General features: G+C 42.8%; 1 protein-coding gene across 7 annotated transcripts in view; it reads left to right on the forward strand.

Moving 5' to 3' along the window:
- Positions 1-20,829, forward strand: part of RAI14 (retinoic acid induced 14) — a 98,716-nt gene extending 77,887 nt beyond the window's left edge. For 2 of the 7 annotated variants that reach the window (XM_044431556.1, XM_044431562.1), the window contains 15 exons: positions 1,336-1,424; positions 2,324-2,388; positions 3,356-3,413; positions 4,150-4,220; positions 5,469-5,575; positions 6,803-6,981; positions 7,961-7,989; positions 9,006-9,095; positions 9,651-9,737; positions 10,579-10,639; positions 11,495-11,613; positions 12,126-13,661; positions 15,501-15,650; positions 17,270-17,335; positions 18,232-20,829. In XM_044431556.1, coding sequence (XP_044287491.1) covers positions 1,336-1,424; positions 2,324-2,388; positions 3,356-3,413; positions 4,150-4,220; positions 5,469-5,575; positions 6,803-6,981; positions 7,961-7,989; positions 9,006-9,095; positions 9,651-9,737; positions 10,579-10,639; positions 11,495-11,613; positions 12,126-13,661; positions 15,501-15,650; positions 17,270-17,335; positions 18,232-18,333 — 2,809 coding nt within the window. In that variant the 3' untranslated portion in view covers positions 18,334-20,829. Of the gene's footprint in view, positions 1-1,335; positions 1,448-2,323; positions 2,389-3,355; positions 3,414-4,149; positions 4,221-5,468; positions 5,576-6,802; positions 6,982-7,960; positions 7,990-9,005; positions 9,096-9,650; positions 9,738-10,578; positions 10,640-11,494; positions 11,614-12,125; positions 13,662-15,500; positions 15,651-17,269; positions 17,336-18,231 lie in introns of all 7 variants that reach the window. The other 5 variants (XM_044431560.1, XM_044431561.1, XM_044431557.1 and 2 more) reach the window with 4 other exon arrangements.

Below are 20,829 nucleotides of genomic sequence, written 5' to 3' on the forward strand. Positions count from 1 at the left end.
CTTGGCATGGTTTCTAATCCAAACAAAAAAAAATTAGCCATAAAATTTAATGTCGTTACTGCTTTTGCCAAGTTGTTATTATCCAAGTGTTTTAATTATGGTCGATATTGTTGAAATAAACTCTCCAGAAGTGTGGCTCATTGAACTTCCAAATGTCTCTTAATTTTTGTAAACCTCTTTTAGTTTAATGGATTTGATTATATTTGAATGTTTAGATCATGAGACCTCCTAACAAAGTTAGGACTTGGACTATTGGCTGAAATGTGGCCTTCTGCCTGTCCAACCATGCTTTAAGGGTATAAGGAACAATTCTAGGGAACAAACTGTGTATAAATATTAATTCATTGGTGTCATGGTAAGCAAATGTTAGGAGTTAGTTATATATAAATTTTCCCCATCCATTATTTCAGTTGGCTGCAGTGCATTTTCATACATTAGCTTTGCCTTAGAAACAGGTCTGTTTAAAACACTTAGCTTGCTTATTATCTATGGCACTGTCAAATATGCGAGAGGCAGCCTGTGTTTGAAAGCAAGCTAATCTGAAGGCTCTTAGAGTAACCTAAAAAAAACCTTACCTGCCCCTCTGGATTTACTTGGGGCAAAACTACGTTTTGTATTCAAGGAGCTGCTGCTGAAAATTGTAACCCCGTGATGAACCCATCCTCATCCTCCTGTGAGGATCACTCACAGCAGCCTTCCCAAGTTGTTATCCACCAGATGTTTTGAATCTCAATGCCCATCAGAGCCATCCAGCATAGCCGATGATCAGGACTCCTGGGAGAGCCCTCTGGAGAGCGCTAAGTTGGGAACTTGTATATGCAGTCATCACATAATGTTTCTTTGCACCTGACAGAGGTGGGGAATGGGGAGAAGCAGCAGCTGGTGAGAATGCTGGTGAAAAGGTTCTCAGGTAGGGCAGGGGCCCATATAGAGTTTCTTGCCCAAGGTTCTCCTAAAACCCAAGTCCAACACTGGCAGCCTGTGTGGCATACTGGTTAGAGTGGCAGATTAGGACTAGAGAGGGCATAGGTTGAATTTCTACTCAGTCCCAAAGTTCAGGACATGAGGAGTTACAGCTATGAGGCCCTCCAGGTGTTGTTGGATTTCAGCTTTGAGTTGCCACAGGTCCCCCACTCTTGACCTAAAGAACCTCACTGGGTGGTTATGAGCAACAGCACCTCAAAGTCTTGGAAAGATGGGGCATAAATATAGTCTTAGAAAAGAAAAATTCTGCAAGTAATTTCTTTGTTCCGTACAGTGGAATAACATAAGCTGACCTGAAGATACGTGGTTTCTGGTCAGCCAGATGAGTTTTAGCCTTTTTCTCTCTTTCAGTTTCCACCTGGCTGCCTCCAAAGGACATGGAGAATGCCTCAGGATTATGATGACACATGGCGTGGATGTGACAGCGCAGGATGGAACAGGTGTTCAAGTTGTTCATATGCAAGTTCGTAGGCATGCCCTTGGTCTCTTCTGCTTTCATGGAGTATAGAAACATTTGAGCTGACTCTTTCATACACAGTCAAAATACGAAAAGGTGCAGCTTCCCCAGCCCAGCACCTGGACCACAGCTGCCATCACCATCAGCCAGTAGCTCCATTTGCTTCTGCCAATGAGGGGTGATGGAGATAAGAGTCCAACTCACCTGGAGAGAGTCAGATACCGGGAGGACTGCCTTATACCAACTCATTTATCTGGCTTGCTCAGTGCTGTCTATTTAGAGTAGCAGCTGCAGCCCCCTGCCTTGGGTTGTGGTCTCTCGCCATCCCAGTGAACCAGAAATGTCAGGTACTGAGAGTGGGAGCTAGTGCATTCTACCACTCAACCAGGGCACCTGCCTTTTCATAGCATGCCTGTTTTGTGCTGGATTCACAGCTAGCCACAATGCACTTTCTGATCTCAGACACTGTGATCAGTATATGCAAGGGTTAAGCAGTCACCACTGCACAAGTATTGAAAACGGAACGTGAGCACACACGAGCAAATTCTAGCCTGCTCTGAGGTGCAGAGCTTCAAACAGGCAAAGACTTAAGCTAAGTGCACAGTGACTTTTCCAGCTATCGTTTGCTCAGCATTGACTGAACTTGTGCTTTCCTTCTTTGATGGGCAGCGGCATTGAGGGGAGAGGAATATAACAGCATACCTATTGTTGCTTGCATTGATGTTCTTAATGGAGAAGGAACTGGGTTCTTCAAGCCGGGAGAGCCACAGCCTCCATTAGGAAACCTCTTGCACAGTGCTCCAAACTCTTAAGTATGATTTAATTACTAATGGTGCATCTCGCCATTCTCAGAGTATCTGAAATCATTTCCTATTTACATAGGGCACAGTGCTTTACACCTCGCAGCCAAGAACAGCCATCCTGATTGTGTCAAGAGGCTTCTCCAGGTGAAGTATCTTTTTTTTTTCTTCTGTATTTGCACTTTGGATTTCCTGTTAAATGCTGCTGTACTTTGAAGCACTCCTTTTTAAAGCAGCCACTTAAGGGGAGTTAATTGTCTAAAATAGAATTCCAGAGTTCTTAATATTTTGAAACAATGGTTGTTCCCAGGAATACAGGGATATTCTTAAACTGTGTCCTTCTTTGCTTTGACCTCAGTGAAAACCAGTGATAGAGCCACCACTGATCTCTTGCTATTTCTGATCCAGTAGGTAATGATCAAATATAAAGTATGTATTATATGTGCAGAGTGTAAGACAGGGATTGAGAACATGTGGTCATCCTGTTATTGTTGGTCATGCTGGCTGGAGTAGATGGGGCTTGCAGGCTAACCATACCCAAGTCCATGTTTTCCCCAGCCCTAGTTTAAATTCATGATCTGCATATCTGAGGACAGTGTTTGGTATGAGTTTAACAAGTAACAAGAGCTGCAGTTGCCAAAATAACTCTTATGTTTATTGTGGATGGTGCTTAATTTGCCAGCTAAAAATAGCTGTTGTCCAGTTTTTGTCTGCAGCTGAGTTAGGTAGTCTGTATTAAACGACAAATTGAGCCATGCATTTTTGTGTATATTAAATTCCTCTTGCAATTCAGCACTGAGAGTCATTAATGTATTTCCACCCTTTTTGAAAATCTTTATGGCTTAATTTTACCTTTTGCTAATTTTTTCATGCTGATAGTTGTATCTCTGTTCTATAGCATATGCTTCAGCTTTAGCAAGTCAAGGACAAACAGTCTCAGCCCATGCCTGTCAAGGGGATGCGAAAAGCTACAAGGCTAATTACAAAATGCAGCAAATCTGGGTCCGAGAACCCTAGTTTTAATTTTGCTCCAGTTCTGCAAAAATGGTAACCACCTTCAAAGTGCTTCTTGTTTCATGCCTTGCTAACACACCTTATCTCTCCTTTTCTGCAGTCTAAATGCCCACCGGAGAGCACAGATAGCTCTGGGAAAACAGCTTTACACTATGCAGGTAATATGTCTTCCTCTCTTCCCCCTCCCCCCACACTCTTGCCAGCCCCACATGACCATGCTTCCTTACAGGCTAGAGACAAATGCAGGCTGGTTCTCTGTCTCACTCTCATGCCCCTTTTCCTCCAAAGCCATGGGCTGATCACTGCCAGAGGCAGAAGGACCTGTCCTGCTTTTCGGAAGGAGCCTTGAGGCAGAGGGCAGAGATTAATTCTGCCATGCAGCCATTGCACTTACATAGCAAAGGGCCCTGTATGAAGATATTCGCCTTTCTCTACTTAGTGTCTAGTAGGAAAATGATCTTATGCCTTATAAAATGTCTTACTATGCTGAATGACTTACATGTGGCTGGTCCTACAGTGGTGATGTGGTAGGCAGAGAATGCTTTCCCCATTTGCTACTCAGTGACCCTGTCTGGTATGCTGCATTTTCCTATTCGTGGCCCAGTTACCATCTTGCCCCAGGATTTATTATATAAGCTGTGCAGAAATGCAGTCCTGTTTTAATAGTTCAGCAAGGCTAGAAAATCTCTGCACAGATTCTTTCGGCATTTTTACCAACCATCTTGCACTGCCTTTAAAGATTAGTAAATGTATTATGGCATAGTCCATGAAAGCTTGTACCAGAACAAATCTGCTTTTCTTTAAGGTGCTGCAATAGACTGGTACATCTTACCCTTTTGGAAAGTGCTTTCAAAAGAGTTTTCTAATTTTGCACCTTTCTTTTTGTCTTTGAAGCTGTATGTGGCTGCCTTCAGGTGGCTAAACTCCTGTGTGAACACAAGTGTCCAGTTAATGTCAAAGATGCGGTATGTTCTCATGAGTAACTTCTGTGTTTTTTAAAACTGTTAACAGTACTTCATGAAGCTTCATTTTGAAGCTGCTAAGTAACTCTGTTCAGGACTAACTTCTTCAAACAGGTGCAGGAGGGGGAGGGGGAACAACCAGTTAATATCTCAGTTGGCCAGCACAAGTTAGTGCACAGGGAGACCCCTTGTCTATAACTGAGTAGGTTGACGTGAGCCAAAGAGCCGTGTACAAATGTATTTATAAATGCTTGCTTCCATTTTAAACATGAATGTGTCAACCGAAAAGCATGCAACAGATAAAATGGCAAATTCATGTCTCATTTAGAGTATCTACTAGCCATTGTATTGATCTCTGGTTCTGCACTGACACTGCAGAAATGCAAAATGCACGAAGACCAAATGGTTGAGACTGCCTTCAAGTCTGCACAGTAGGAATGGCTCGATGGGAAAGAGGAGACATGATCCCATGCAGTCAGCCATTGTTTGTAGCCTCCGCCTTCAGAAAGATCCCAGTTTGATACGTCTAGCTATCCCACCCTCTCCAGGAGACGCATGGGTGGCCTTCCATTTGGAGCATCTCTGTTCCTTGGACCCTTGCTCAACTGAGCTTTCAGGTTCAGCTTCAAGTATTTTATCTGTTGAAATTATTAATTACTCTGCTCTTCAGCCAAAAAACAGTGCAGAACAGCTCACATTAGATAAGTGCAAGCAAGACAGACCCATTATATAGCTTACAATCATAATGGCCCAGCACAAAAGGAATAATGGGTGGGGAAGGCAGCGGGAGACCAGAACACTTGGGAACCAGTTCTTAAACGTACAAACTTCTTACAATGATCAGCCAGAATGGAAGTGGTGCAGGGAGAGGAGAAGCAGACTTGAAGCCGGTCTCAGCACAGACGGTCCCCTAGTTCTTTCAAGCACGTCTGTTAGACAGTCCAGAGGAGACTGAGACCAGTATACTGTCCTTAGGAATTTGTGCTGAACCTGTGAGGAAACAGAACTTAGTGTGTGACAGAGACAACACGTTTTTACCATGCAGTACTGGCAGGCTAGATGTGGTCTTTTGCTCCAACCATTGCAGGTATTTGTGCACCTGTTATAGGACATGGCATGTACAGACCTATTTCCACAAGGGGGTTACATTTCCTGGTTTGCAGTGAGCACCTCTGATGTTTATCCTTCTAAATCTGCAGAACATCTTGAGTCTAGCTCTATAGCTGATGGCTTTAATCTTCTCCTTTGCAGGATGGGCATATACCTTTGTTACTTGCAGTACAAAATGGCCACACTGAAGTATGCAAATACCTTCTGGAGCATGGTGCAGACATCAATTCCAGAGACAAAAATGGAAGGTACAGCCAAGCTAAACTCACAGCCTCAGATTCTTCATTTTTAACCTGAAGGCTCTGGATTTCTTTTGGGATCTTTGCTAATGAAAGGTTAAACTTAGAGTTTAGGACATATTGTATGGAACCTCAGGGAAACCTTGGGCTCCCTCCATCAGAAACTTCCAGAATGTGGGCCACATCCAGGGTCCACAAATAGCAACATTCCCTTTCCCCTGACTGCTAATAAGCTGCTGATTTCCTAGTTTTTGCACGTTTTCCTCATTTTGAAACTTGAAAGGCCACTGCTACAGTTTCGTTACTGGCAGCAACAGGTTTATACTATCATATTCTGGTATTTCGGCTCGTCCCCTTTCACCTTTGACTTAACCTATTGCTGGAATGCACCCCCCAAGCATCTTTGAAATGGAATTCAACCCTTGGGCTGCAATGGGTTCCTGGTGCCTGGTATAGCTCTAATGTATACAAACTTCATTAGCTTGCAAAGGCACACACAATAATTGCTTTCACACACTGAGTTTCCTTAATTAAGATTTGTGAACGACAAAAGCTTGTTCTTCCTTGCTGTTGACTTAAGACTGTGACTATATTTTATTCCCACTGTTCAAAGTATCGTACACCGGCATTCCTCAGCCTAGTGCTGCCCAGATGTGTTGGACTGTTGGAGATGGGAATTGTAGCTGATGTAGTTGGATAGTGTCAGATCTGGGAAGGTGTCTTGCACCATGATTTAACTATGCTTAAACTGACAGTAAGCTTCTTAGTTACTTTATTAGTCTGACAGCAATGCAAAAGGCTATGCATGAGATGGCACACCTTGTTTTTGTTTAAGTCACCACTTTCCCAGAATTAGTTTTATATGCTTGACATCCAGGGCACAGTCTAATAAGCTTGCCAAAGCTGTACATCTATCGCCTCCTGAGTCTTGTGAATCATTCATAAAACCTTTTCTCATCAGAATCAGTATGCACCTGTATTATGTAATGCCAAGCTGAATTTGCACTGGCCTTTGCCAAGAAGCTTTTGCAGCAAGGGATAACGGTTTTCAAATAGATTTCTCTGCAGGTGCAGGTTGCATGTGGCTGGCCTAGAATGTTGCCCACCAGACATACCTGTCTCAGCCATGGACCTGCTGTGTGCTACCAAGGGGATACAATATTTGTACAGGAGTCTATGCGTTGAGGTCTGCACTGCACGCTTCCTTATATTGTCCATGTGTTGGCCCTCTCTTAGAACAGCTCTGATGCTGGCATGTGAGGCTGGGAACCTCAGCATTGTGGAAGCCCTGGTCCGAAAAGGTGCAGATATAAACTTAGCAGATGCACTTGGACATAATGCCCTACATTACTCCATGATCTCTGAAAATACAGGCATTCAGAATCTCCTTCACTCAAAAATGGCTCAAGACACAGGTATGTCTATTCTTCTTAAATACTTCCAAAAATATATAAGATGTATACACCATACAGAATATGTCATGGATGTGACTGGTTTTGTCCAGGATTCCATCCATTCAGTTCCATTGTGGCCAGGTGGGGAAGGGAGGACTTGTATCCAGTTGTGTCCAATACCAATTTCTCCATCAATATCTATGGAACTTCCATTCTTAGGGCATTTTAAAATAGCTTCTCAATGTGAACCAAGAAATTACCTATCCAGATAATTATAATAATTATATAATTATACTTTTCATCTGTGTATGTAACCTAGATGATTTATTATTTTATTCTATTTTCTCTATTTTGGCTCTGTTCAACTGTTAACTTACTCACAGATTTTATTATTGGTCTTTTATAGTTGTGGGTGTGGTTTTATGTTGTTCTGGATTTTAACATGATATAAGCTGCCCAGAGAGCTTGTGGCTAGTGCAGGGGGTGGAAGGGGGGGAATGAATGAATGAATATCTCTTGCCAACTAATCTGTTCCATTCCACTTGCTTGCCCAGATTTTTATCCACAATAGTTAACATTTATGCCACTGAGTCCTAATGGGGGTTCACTTGGCGGTGGGTGGATGGGTTCTCCCCTTAACATTGTTCTGAAGTTTCTTTTAAACATTTATTTAGAAGTTCCCCTGAGCCTGTTGATACCTTTCTTTTGTGCACGTGATGCCATTTTGTGTGGATGGGAAGACTTGACTAGGAAACAAAGGAAACACAAATGGGAAGGTTTTCTTTTCTGTTAGAGTCTTTCTTACATGTATTGGAAGATTGAATAAGGCTGACTAAGGCTGCAACCCAAGCATGATTATTTTCATCTAAATTGCACTGAAATCAATTGGACAGATTTGGAAGTGGGTTCATGGGTTTACAATTGGAATATAAATCTCTTAAGTAGAGAAGAATTATCTCTTTGTCAATACAACATGCAATATTTTCTTTCTCTCCTGCAGATGCCAAGTCACCAACGAAGCCAAAGCAGGTAAAGAAAGAGAAAACCACTAATCCTTTATTAACTTAATAACCACTAGCATTATGCTTTTGGGAAAAATGCATATGGTTAGGAAATATGACCACAGCAGAGAAACACTTTCAGTTTGTCAGAGTTTTCAGTAGTATATGCAGCTTTATTCAACTCTTACATGGCTCCTCAAAACATGTTTTGCTGCAATTCCCAAACCATGATTTATCATTAGCATAGCACTCCATCCAATCGAGTGGGTTCAACATCAGAAGACTTGAAATAACTGATCGGATTTTATGGGGTTTAGAGTCTTCCTCAGCCAGGTTTAAGAGCTTGCCAAAAGTGGTGCAGTTCCTTCAGCATCACGTACTGCTCCCACAGTTCAGTGGTGGGGAGGGAAACTATGGAAGACATTCATTGGTGTTAATATGAGCAGTCACTTGGACGCAGTTGTGAATTATCTCATTGTTATGATGGGTTCCTCTGTCCCATTCTGTGGGATTCAGCAGTTAGAGGAGTCTGTTGATACTCCAGTGCCAGGCAGACAGAACAGTGGTGGTGGTGGAGGAGGAAGGTGGGTGGATGCAGGTGATCTAGCATTTGCAAAGGTTTAGGTGATGATTAATTATGCAAAAAGTAAGTGTGGGAGCAGCCTCTAAAAATTCAAGAACGTTAGATGAATAGGAGCAAGGAAACAGTCTCTAGCTATCCTGAAAATGTCTGGCACTGAACATGATAATTAAAAGGCTGCTTGAGGCTGTCAGTATCAGTGCATTTGAGATCATGGTTCAGGAGGAAGGTGTGTACATTAATTCACTATTTCTAATGCTCTGAAGCATGAGTTGCAAAAGGAAGCAGGATGAGCTCATGGTTAAGCATGTGTCATATCCCTGCAGAGCAGTGCCTTGAGTGAGATGAGGCATGAGGGGCTGTTGAAACTTCTCTTGTACCTTAAAAAATAAAAGAATAACGTGTAACACAGACCTTACTAACAAACTAACAGACCTCCCTTTTCTGGCCTGTGACACTTCCAGCATGAACAAGTCTCTAGGTTATGTTCAGAAAGAAGTGGAACTCCAAAAAAACGCAAAGCCCCGCCACCACCTCCAATCAGTCCTATCCAGGTAATGAGCCAAGTCCAACTTGAACATGTTGCTATCTATAGTTGGGGAGGGGCAGTGGAGGAATGTCCCGTCGGGAATAGATCTGGTTAAATTTGCTTTGTGCACATCCCCTTTTTTTAAAACGTACATGTCTCATGTATCATGAGTGAATTCTCACAAGGATAGAAATAGGATGGCTGCTTGTTTGAAAAATAAAAGCTCAACTTGTTTGGGGCTTTGCAGGAGGGCAGTTGGGAATATGACCAGATCCTAAGTTTAGAACCATAGAGCTTATAACAGTCCCGCTTTTGTATGATGCTGACAGTCTTGCCCTTCAACAATCAGCATAAGATTCCTGCGCACACATAACACAGCTTTGCACATGGAACACCCAGCATCTTAACAAGAAGTTTAATATTTAAGCTGAGCCATAACTCAGGTGATTGTTTGACTGCATGCCTGCTGCCTGCTAAAGACGACGGCTGTGTGGTCTCGCTCGCATCAAACTAACAGAAAACAATGACTTCAGCTGGTAAGAGGCACTTTGTGTCCCTAAAGTGCATTCGTCTCTTCCAGCTTAGTGACTTTTCCTCTCCACGCTCGACAACTTCAACCCCAGTATCTGGAAAAGGCCAACCATTCCTTGCCGAACAGGGATCCAAGGTAATACTTGCTTCTACATACAAATGCTGCCTGTCTCTAGTGGGTTGTGTGGCATGGTGGCAAACCAATTTTGTCACCTTAGGTAGGGGATAAAGGTTTACGGTTGGAACCAGAAGAACTTCAGGCAAAAATGATGGTTTCTGCAGTGTTCATGGCTGAACTGTATGCAATGTTAAATGCTTCATCAACAGGAGGTCGCCAGGAGCGGGCCCACAGCATGCTTGTGTGTGTGTGTGTGTGTGTGTGTGTGTGTGTGTGTGTGTGTGTCGGGGGGGGTGGCTTCCTCTTAAACTGTGGTTCTGGCCAAGCCCTCCCTGCTACCCCTGATGCTGTTTTAAAAGGCAGTCATACAACTTTAGGTGACATAGTTAATGTCAGATTTGGTTAGGCTCTTAGTTGGCTAAATCAAAGTATATCTCAGTTGTATTAATCAATATACTATTGAGGCTCTTGTAGTTCTGGAGCACATTATTGTAATAGGGAATGAAAACTTAAATATGGAAGTAGGCTTTTTCTTAGTAGCTTTTGCGACTTGTTAATTACCTTATGTTTCCTTCCATAGCTTAGAAAGGTGTCTTTTCTTGGTCACTTTACCATTTTAGAAGTATTTCATTCTTTCTTTCTCTTTGGATGCCCAAGGTGTCCTAGCAATTGAGAAAAGTTCACATTTGAAATACAAGTATCTATAAATGTAATCACAGCTGCCTGTGAACCAGTCGGGTGGCATCACTTGCCAATGTATATCTGCTGCTCTGCAAAGGAGTGTTTTTGTTTGCAAGTATTTGTGCTTAATTAGTATATGCAGTGGATGTAAACAAATGTTTATGCATTTGTGTTTCAGCAGGAAGAGATCAGTGCCATTCAGTCTGATTGCAAAGATGGGATGAGTGATAGCACTGCAGGTGAGCTGTGTGAAAGATCTTCTGGGTGGTTCTTCAGTGTTCTCTTTCATTTCTCTGAGAGGGACACTATCTTGTATTTCCAAGCATGCTTAGCTGTACCTTGATCCACCTGGTCATTTTACTGCTTTTGTGCATTACAAGAGCTTCCTGAAGTTTAACACAGCAAGAGCTATACATGGTAGCCCTTGGTATACAACATACATTGTGTACAAGGGTTGCAGCTACAAGGTGTCGACATGACACCGCAGAGACCCAGTTTTATTTTCCTCGCTGTGTAAGGATAGGGTCCACTGGTTGCTGTTGCAAAAGAGCCTTCAAGGGTGATGGGAACAGATGCTACTGTTACTGTAATTTGGTGGCAAGCTGCTGATAGTTTCCCTGCTGCTGTTACAGCACCAAATTCAGTGGCAGGGACCATGTTTAATGCAGGGGGTGCAAGCCGTATGGTTAACCCATCATATAAAAACATGGTCAACAAATAAAATGTGGATTTCAGTTTTTTCTGGAAGTGCTTTCTGTCTTTCTCTCTGTTGTCTCTTAATGAGATGCATTAATTTCAGTTTCACATAGCTAAACGCAGCACCTGCTGAAGGACATGTTAGTTGAACACAGCCTTCCCCACCCTGGTGTCTCCATGTGGAACAGCTGGTGTAGAATGATGGAATTTGTAGTCTGGCACATCTGGAAGAGCATCATGCTGAGGAAAGATGGGTGTTTCCCCAACATGTTACACTTGTTGAACTTGTATGCTGTTTTGCCAAAAGAGATTTCTCAGTTTTGTTGAAAACAATAAATGTATTGAAGGCTGGAATCATAAATAATCTTCTCCTTTTGCTTTCTCTTTCATTTTAAAAGGTGCTGATAGCTTATTGGATGTAAGTTCAGATACGGACCAGCAGGATCTGCTTTTATTGTTGCAAACAAAAATTGCTTCTTTGACCTTGCATAATAAGAAACTGCAAGAAAAATTACAGGTATATATTAGAACCGTCCATGCACCAGAAATGGTGGTACCTTTGTGGTGGGGTGGGGGGGAGAGAATTCAAATGTCAGAATAGAGAAATACTTAATTTTAGACTGAAGCGTGACCCATTGAAGACACCAGATCGGTCCATGATGAGATTGAGGGAGCCATTCTGCACCTTCGCTGTGGCTTCACCTGTCTATACCACTACCAAAGATTATTTGTTTTCGGAGGTGCTAATCATGCTCTGCTGAGTTTTGGACTTGTTACAATATGATTCTTGTGGTGGGGTAGAACTGCAGCTGGTATCTGGTTGACCAAGGATGTAAATGGAAGGCTGGACTCGGTAGACCTCTAGTCTGGACTAGCAATGGAAATCGTATGTTCTAATATTGTGGAGGAAAGGTTTTTTTCCTGGATCCTTGGAAGAAAGGATCTCTGACAGGGAGAGGGGAGGAAATTCATGACCCTCCATTAGAATCAGATGTGAATGCTTAATACTGCCATCTGCTGTTTCTGTAGGCAAAAGCACTCAAAGTAGAAGACATCGATACCACCCTAGATTCTTCTCCTTCCACCCACCTGGAGTTTGATCGCTCAACAGACAGGCTGAGTGAGAGCTCAGCAGCAGCTCAGGAGACCAGCTCCTCTTCCCTGAGCTTAGCCCAAGTTCAAGAAGAGGCAAGCAGTAATGAAGTAAAAATTAAACAACTACAAGACAACCTAAGGGAAGTGCAAAGGAGACTGGATAGCTCAGAAGCAAAGAGGCGGCACTTGGAGACCCAGCTTCAATCTGGAGCAGTAGACGTGGTCCACTTGTTAAACAGCTCAGATATTTCAGAGAATGGCTCTGACCTCAACCAGAAATTGAAAGAAACCCAAAGCAAGTATGAAGAAGCAATGAAGGAGGTTCTGCATGTCCAGAGGCAAATGAAGCTGGGATTGGTAGATTCGGAAAGCAAAGAAGCTGACCTGAAGGAACTCAGAGCAACGTGTGAGGAGGTTGAATTGCTAAAAGATGAGCTGAGGAAAGCCCTAGAAGATGGTGAGAAGCTGAGTGCAAGAGTGAGAGAGCTGGAGGAAAAGCTGGGGGAGAGAGAGAGAGGCACTGTTGGCACAATGTCAGTGGAAGAATGCGAGAAGATGAAAAGTTCCTACTGCTTGGTTATTGAGAATATCAACCAAGAGAAGGCTCTGTTGATTGAGAGGTACAAGGAGGGACAAGAGGAGATCAAAAAGCTCCAGGAGAAATTGAAGCAACAGATGGAGTTGGGCTGCAGTGAGGAGACTGCGGAGGTGAGAGATGCAAAGAACCAGGTGATAAATGAGCTAAACAAGCAGATCGGAGAGCTATCCCGAATGTACGAAGAAGCCCAGGCAGAGCTAGAGGACTGCAAGAAGAAGAGCATTCTAGAGGAGGACAATTCAGGTTGCATACCTCTGGAGGAACATGAAAGGCTGATGGAGGTCAGTACCTTACAGAAGGAGCAAGCAGAGGGAGCATTGTCGGAAATGAAGGCTCAGTATGCAAAGGTGTTAAGTGAAGCAACACAGCTCCAAAGCATGGTTGAGGCCCAGAAAAAGAATTCAGTCACCATCACTGAGCATCTTCAGGTGGTCACTGCTCTCAGGACCTCAGTGAAAGAAATGGAAGAAGAAATAGCTGAGCTCAAGGAGCAGGTTCTTCTCAAGGAAAGTGAGGTGCAGCGTCTGCAGAAGGAGCTGTTAGAAGAAGAAGCTGCAGTATGTGAAGCCATGGTGCCCAGAGTGTTGTATGAAGAGCTCCGGTCCACCTCAGAAGGTGAAGTCAACTCCTTGTCATCCAGATTGAAGGACTTGGTGAAAGAAAGGGAGAACTTGTCCACAGATCTTGCACAGTTGAGGAAGGAAATTTCCCAAATTAAGGGAGAGAAAGAAAGCCTCCAAGCACTTCTTGAGGCCAAGGAGCAAGAAATCAAAGGACTGCATCAGCGTTACCATCAGGCACAAGAAGACCTTCTTGAAATGAAAAAAGCTTCAGAGAATTCCTCAAAAGTGGAAGAGGACAAAGATAAGAAGGTTGGTAGACCTAGTGCCTCAAAGCAGAGATGGGTAATGAGTGTCCTCTGGTCTAGAGCTGGTCCCTGAGGCAAACGCTTTCAAGTGCGGATGAACAGATTGCTTTGGTGTTGCTCTCTGCCGCTGGCGAAGTTCGCCACAGATAAGGATCCTAGGCCAGACAAGACTCTCAAAGTTTTTTTCTGCCATGAATATGGAGAACAATAGTGTTGGGAGCTGGGTACCCTTCCTTCCTCTCAAATAACAGGCAGCTCTTTGGCAAAAAGCATTTTATTTCCAACATACAGCCAGCAAACTAATAGGCAGCAGAGGAAGAGTCTCTGAGCATGCACCGAATGGCTTGTTCAGTCCAAACTAGAAACTGTTTCCCAAAACCCTCCTTTACAGTGACCCTGGGTGCTCCCCACTGGAGAAGGGCTAGCCTTCCTGATCGATGCAGGCCCTCTAGTTCGACTAGCCCTTCTTTCCCAGTGTTATGCCATGGAGTCAGAGACTGCCAGGCTCTTCTTGCTCTCCTTCAAGTCCCCTCCCAGCACTTCCCAGCCCTATCTGTTCCCAGGGTATACATGAACACCTGGGGATGGCAGCCTTGAGGTCAGCTCTCCTTCCTCTGCCATCTCTATGTCCGTAGACAGAGCCAGTGCCATCCTGACGCTAGAAAGCAGGCCAAGAATAGCTTTCATTCCCAAGAAACAGAACTGTAGAAACCGCTTCTATCATCCCAGCAGGTTTCCTTGAAGTGCCTTTGCATGAATTTGTTATCATTCCAAGGAGTTTCAAGAACTAGGCCAAAGTTTCCTGAACTCAGCCAGGATTTTCCAAACTAGCGCGTCCCAGATGTGTTGGACTCTTACTCCTGTTATGCTCAGTCAGCATGGTTTTGGGAGGTAATGGGCACTGTAGTCAGAAACATCTGGAGACAACAGGTGAGGGAGGCATTTTCTCAAGCCTTTTGTAATGGGAGTGGCATAAAAGACTATTCGGGGAAACCCAACATAGCCATGTATGTCTAGCATATGGAAGTGGGGGCCAGAGACGTATAGGAATTCTACAGTAGCATTAACCTTGGTTACTTGGGGTTCTTGTTTAGCAAAGATTGCTTACATAAGCCTTTTCATTCCACTGTATGTAGAGGCTGGGAACAGGATCAGGAAGTGCATGAATAGCAGTGTGGGGCAAGTAGGCAGAATCCAGTTTCCCCCATCACATTTTGGATATGTACAGCAGGGGCTTGGAGCACCCTTCAAATGAAGGAGTTAAGGAAGTGAGTCAGAGAGAGAAGTGAATAGGATTATGTTACCAGGGAGGAATTATTGTGGATCTGGATTAGCTAGTCCTAGGAAGGAGTTATAGTTGCACATAGCTTGGGAACAAACTAAACAAACACTAAGCATGCAGGACTGTAGTAGAGTCAGTGCGGAACATGTCAGGGAGAGACCAGGTGCTTCATAGCTCCCTTGGGTGAGCAGAGGAAGGAATATTCCACTAGTGTAGGCATAATGTTTAAGTATGGTTAAGCATTCGGAGTGACTCCCAATTAAAAATTGGCTTGTACACCAATGACGAGAAGAGCAGGAAACCCTGGATTGCATTAGCCGTCCCTAAGCATGGCAACTCCCATCAAAGACCCCATGCTTGGAGCTGCTTCCCTGCCTTGACAGCCCCTCTGGCTGCAAGCAGTTCTCCCTGTACGTGCCTATCAGTTGTTTAGGGTTGTTATGTGGTTTAAGGGAAGAAAACACACTTAAGAATATGATCTGCTTTGGACCAAAGCCTCTGGAATGATGGTCCTTCTACCTTGTAATCAAATGTCTCCCCCACCATTTTTTTCTTTTCCAGATAACAGACATGTCTAAGGAAGTTACCAAATTAAAGGAAGCACTGAACAGTCTTTCCCAGCTTTCTTACTCAACTGGTACTCCCAAAAGGCAAAGCCAGCAACTGGAGCTGCTACAACAACAAGTCAAGCAGCTACAAAACCAGTTGGCTGTAAGTTTATAGGTTACTTGACTGTGCAGATATGTAGCTGCAGGTATCTTGTAGTTGGAGGCTGAGGTCTTCTGAATAAGGAAAATGGGCATAGAAGAATCCGTTTTTGGGTCAGTTTTCCTGCACTGTGTATGGAGAAGCCTGGCTTCATATCAACAGTATTGCATACCCATGTTACAAAGGGACCTTTCTGTCTTTTGCTTTCATGTGAAATTAGTTTTAGAGCTTGCATGTAGAGTTTTTGCATTTCCAGAGTTCTGAGATGACAGAAAGCTTACAGCAGGCTTGGTTGGATTGGAACAATGCAACATATGAGAGGCTACCTTTGAAAATGGTTCAGGTACATCCATTAGCCCAAAATAGAGCTTCTAGGCTGCTGCTCACAACTGGCTGATATGATCCTCCAACTCCAGTGCATCATCGGCTGCACTGGCTGCTGAGGTGTTCCTGGATCCAATTTAAATTGCTTGTGTTGACCTTTAAATCCCTAAATTCCTTTGTGACAGAGCACCTAAAGAAATTACTTACTCCATATATATCCTCCCAAATACTTAGATCATCTCTGGAGGTCCTCTTCAAGGTGCCTCCACCAAATAGGTAGCTACAAGAAAGGTACTTCTCAGTTATGGCTTCCCACTTAGAATTCCCTTTACAGGCAGGGTAATCTGCTGTTCTCTTTCTTATCTTTGTGCCACTAGGAAAACACATTTATTTTAAGTTTGATAGTTTGGTTTTGCCCATATTGTACTGGGATGGCTGGTCTAAATATTTAATATTACATTTTTGTGTCAATTGTTCTTGGTTCAGTTGTGCACTATTTTATTCTTATATAAGGTAACCCACCGAGGGAATTTTTGTTACTGGACTTGAGTGCTAATCCATATTGTATCCAGGTTGCTATAATTTCAGTAGAATGTGGTGTCCTTGCACAGCAAACGGTGATCTCTGGAGTATTCTAAGGCTGTGTGAGTTAGCAGCTTTAGGACTAAGGTCCTAAACCAGATTTCTCAAATGCAAGAGTCACAAAAGAAGTGTTTACTGCTCTGACACTTTGGCCTCTTTCCCTACTCCACCGCCTCCCTACCTGCTCTCCAATTTGATAAAGACCAAACTCACATCAAAGTGAGGGCTGCCTATATACTAAAGCATGTTCTAGAGATGCAGTGTGATGTAGTGGTTAGAGTGTTGGGCCAAGACTTGGAAGATCCAGATTCAAATCCCCCACTCAGTGGTGAAGGTCAGATGTTGATGCTGAGCCAAACACTCTTTTTGTCAACCTACCTTACTTCATAGAGTTGTCGGGAAGGCAAAAAGGGGCCAGGGAGTGAACCTTGTAGAGCACTTTGAACTTCTGGGCAGAAAGGTGGCATATAAATACAACAGAGTGGAACTGACCGTGCTCCGTAGTACAGGGGACATTTTGCATGAGCAGAGGGGCAGAAGGAGCTGTTTTATAGCTACTGTGTAACTTGACTTTCGCTCATAGTATTTGTGACTTTGACCATGGTTGACACCACCAAGTTGAACTATGTAGATCCTGAAGTGTGAATCAAAGTTTCATGCTGGATTGCAGCAGCTAGATTATGTGTATGTTCTGACTAGCCATTTCTTTTATTTAGGAATCCAAGAAGCAACACCAGGATATTGTGTCTGTTTACAGGACACATCTGCTCTATGCTGTGCAGGTAAGAACACATCTCCATAAATGTTCCTTGTATTGGTTTTAGGACTGTCACAACTTGAAGACAGACACAGTTAGATTAGTAGTTTCAAATCTTGTGTCTGTGGACTTTGGCACTAGAAATGCATTAAACTTCTGGCTCAGTGGGTTGCAAATGCCCAATTTGAACCTGCAGCTGCGTGCTATGTAGAGATCCTGCAACAGATACAGACAGGGTACAAATGGTTTCAATACATAAATAAAATGCCTTGTTTTCCCTCAATTACAGATACAGTGGTGAATCATACTTGGAGTCTAGCATATAGGAAGGAGATTTTATCTTTTTCCCCATAATCAGAATTCATCTCCCCCCATCCTACCTCAGCTTGGCTAAGAGGCTTAGATCAGCGTCCACCAAGCAGCTGCCCTCCAGATGGGTTGGACTGCAACTCCTAAAACATTCCCAACCAACATGACAGAGGCCATGCTGGTTGGAAATTATGGGTGCTGTAGTCCAATACATCTGGGGCTAACTAGGTTGAGGACGGCTGACTTAGATAAAAAGCCTCACGGGCTTTGGTTGGGAATGACTCTTCTAAGATACCAGTAATTTTGAAAAGTACCTTTTAAAATTAAAAATAATCAGTTGGTCTTAGCTCTAATTAAGTGTTGCCTAACTGTTTTGGAATGCTTCTCTAGTTGATTGAAAATGCTTTTAATCCATTAAAAGTAAATGTTAAAGTTTTAATCCCTTACCTGTTTATGTGCTAATGAAAGGGAGCATTTTGGCAAACACAGCAATGAGAATAGTATTTAAATTACATTTTGGGAAATGGGGTACTACTTTTAAAGGTAAAACTGCGCTTCAAAAGGTCTAAGTGGCATAACTAATATTTGGTCCCTCCTCCATTTTTTTCCTAGGGTCAGATGGATGAAGATGTCCAGAAAGTGCTTAAACAGATTTTAACAATGTGCAAAAGTCAGTCACAGAAAAAAAGTGAAACCCTTTTTGTTGATCCCTGATGGTGCTGCTGTGGAGTGTGCAACTCGCCTTAAATACGAGATTTGATTGGCAACCTCCCACATAGGAAATTGTCTCAAGTCTCTGCCACATTTTTTCATTTCTATGACTTATGAGCTAATGCTTCCCTTGTCCCCAAGTGCTGTTTTTGTGTCTTGGACACAAATGCACAATGCTCCAGAAATTGCAATTTAAATCATGGGTGGCCTAGGTGTAACCTTCAGTATTAGAAAGGGATTCAGTGCTTCCTTTGGTTATAATGAGATGGCACAACCCATGAAATCCATTGCTGCGTTTTGTATTTGAATAGCTGCACCATTTGGAGGTGGGAGCAGAGATGAATAATTCCGTTCCTAATTATTAATGAGGGGAAAGCAAACTTTCATATATTTTAAGTCACTCAGATGTCAGGTATTACAGTAGATGCAATGTTTGATTCTAACACTTTTTGGCCTTGTTAACTGAAAGGAGATAAAAGCCAACGTCATGAGGCAAGGCCACTGGGTGGCTAAAGCCAGCTGCAGTATGTGTGTGGATTTTTAAATATGGACTACAAGAACACCAGACCAGTGATATGTACTAACTAGATAACAAAGCGTAGCCATGTACTAATGCAGGTCAATGGATTCTGAACACAGCTAACTCTACTACAACCTCAGTTTCTTTATAAAGCAGTAGGTCAAGCTTTCTATGCAAATCCTTGCAGTGCTATTGGCCATGGAGCTCAGGAGGAAGAAACCCTGTGTTCGGAATGAAAAACAAGGGATACGAAAGAACTCGCGATGTTTACAGTGAGCATTGTTGTCTCACAGTTCCAAACCTCACTTTTGTAAAAGATCTTCTCTACACTATATTTTTACTGCCCCTCAGATTTGCAAAGTTCTTGTAACTAAAGCCATTTACTATGTAGTACTTCCCTCCCTCCTTCCTTCCCCACATAGACTTAAGTAACAAACTGTTTCAGCTGTTGCCTTTTCCTGTCTTTCTTTTGCTTGGCCCAGGTCTGTTGTTATGAAATTCAGTAAACCCCAATTTTTAAAAGGCAGAATTGAAACGCACCTGTCCGTGTACCGCTGAATAAGAGGGATGGGTAAGAGTGCCGTCCTGTGGATATTCAGGTTAAAAAGAGCCCTGCAACTCACAGCAGTGCCCAGTCGGGCATGGTGGGTTGGGAACATCGGCAGTTGTAGGACCTTTTTCTGCCTAGATATGCATAGGATTGCGCCCTTTATTCTGCTGTTACCTCTTTGCCAAATGTTGTAAAGCTGAAACATGGATAAGCCTTGTGATTTGTGTTGAAGGGCTGTTCGATGCATTAAATTTATGTGATATAGGAGTGAGCCTACACATCACTTTTAAGCCTAGCATTCATTTAGCGGGGACAGCTAATATATGTAACTCCAAATGTGATATGTGCCCAGGTATGGACTAAGTCCCAGGAGATGTTTAGCGATACAACTGTTCCTCTTTTGGGGCTGTGGGAAGAGTAACGTATGATACTCTGCTTCACCTCCTGCTTTTGATAGCAGGTTTACATTCTTCAGTGCTTTTGAAACTACCAATTCAAACTAGTGTAGTTGCTACAGCATCTCTCACAGGAACTGTAGCTTTCAGGGGGAGATGCTAGTTCCTTTGTCGGAAAGCTTCATATAATAAAACTAGAATTTGTGAGATTCCATTGCTGAGGACTGTGATGGTTTTCAAGATTAGTTTAAACTTCTAGCATAGATATAGTGTTTGCAGGAGCAGTCCTCTGTTTCAGGAACCTAATGGGGGAAATTGCTTTTGAGAACTAGGGAGCCTGTCTTACAGCTTTTAGGTAGAATTGGAAATAACCATAAGTGCATGACACCAGCAGTCTGGGTATCAGAAAACTCCAGAAGCCTAACAATTTACACTGTACCTAAAGGGAATAATTATTTGATTGGTATCTGTGTGTGTTCAAAGTATGCCATAGTTTTACTCCTACTGGTGGAGCAACGTCTGCTGCAGGGATTCCCAGAGCTGTGTAATAAGTGAAGTCTAGAGACAGTTAATTTCTCAGTGCCTCGGAGCTACCAAATTCACCATGCATTAAATAGCAGCCATCTTCTTACAGTTGCCAAACTTAGAGAATAGGAGCATACAGTCTCCTGACCTTGGGCTTTTGTTTTGTTTACTAATACCAATTAATTTTGGACAATGTTTCATAATTCAGTACTTCCTTTTTAAATGCTCCAAAGAAATGTGAAAACTTTGCTGCCGCACTTATGGAAAACAAACAAAAATAACAAACCTAAAGTATGCCAATAAATGCTGCCAAGAATAAAACTTGAGGAACCATTTTGTAGGTTGCCTGGCAAAAAAAACTCAGCTTTTTACCTTGTTTTGTTACGTGTATTTATTACAATTATCATTGTGAAACATTGGAAATTGTACACTATAGCATAGTGATTGTCTTTGTATGTAATTTTACAAAAAGTTTCCTCATTCAGCAAATAAACTTTTTTTTAATCTGC

The sequence above is a fragment of the Varanus komodoensis genome, unplaced genomic scaffold, assembly GCF_004798865.1.
Source record: "Varanus komodoensis strain SLA01 unplaced genomic scaffold, ASM479886v1 scaffold22, whole genome shotgun sequence".
Taxonomy (NCBI): Eukaryota; Metazoa; Chordata; class Lepidosauria; order Squamata; family Varanidae; genus Varanus; species Varanus komodoensis.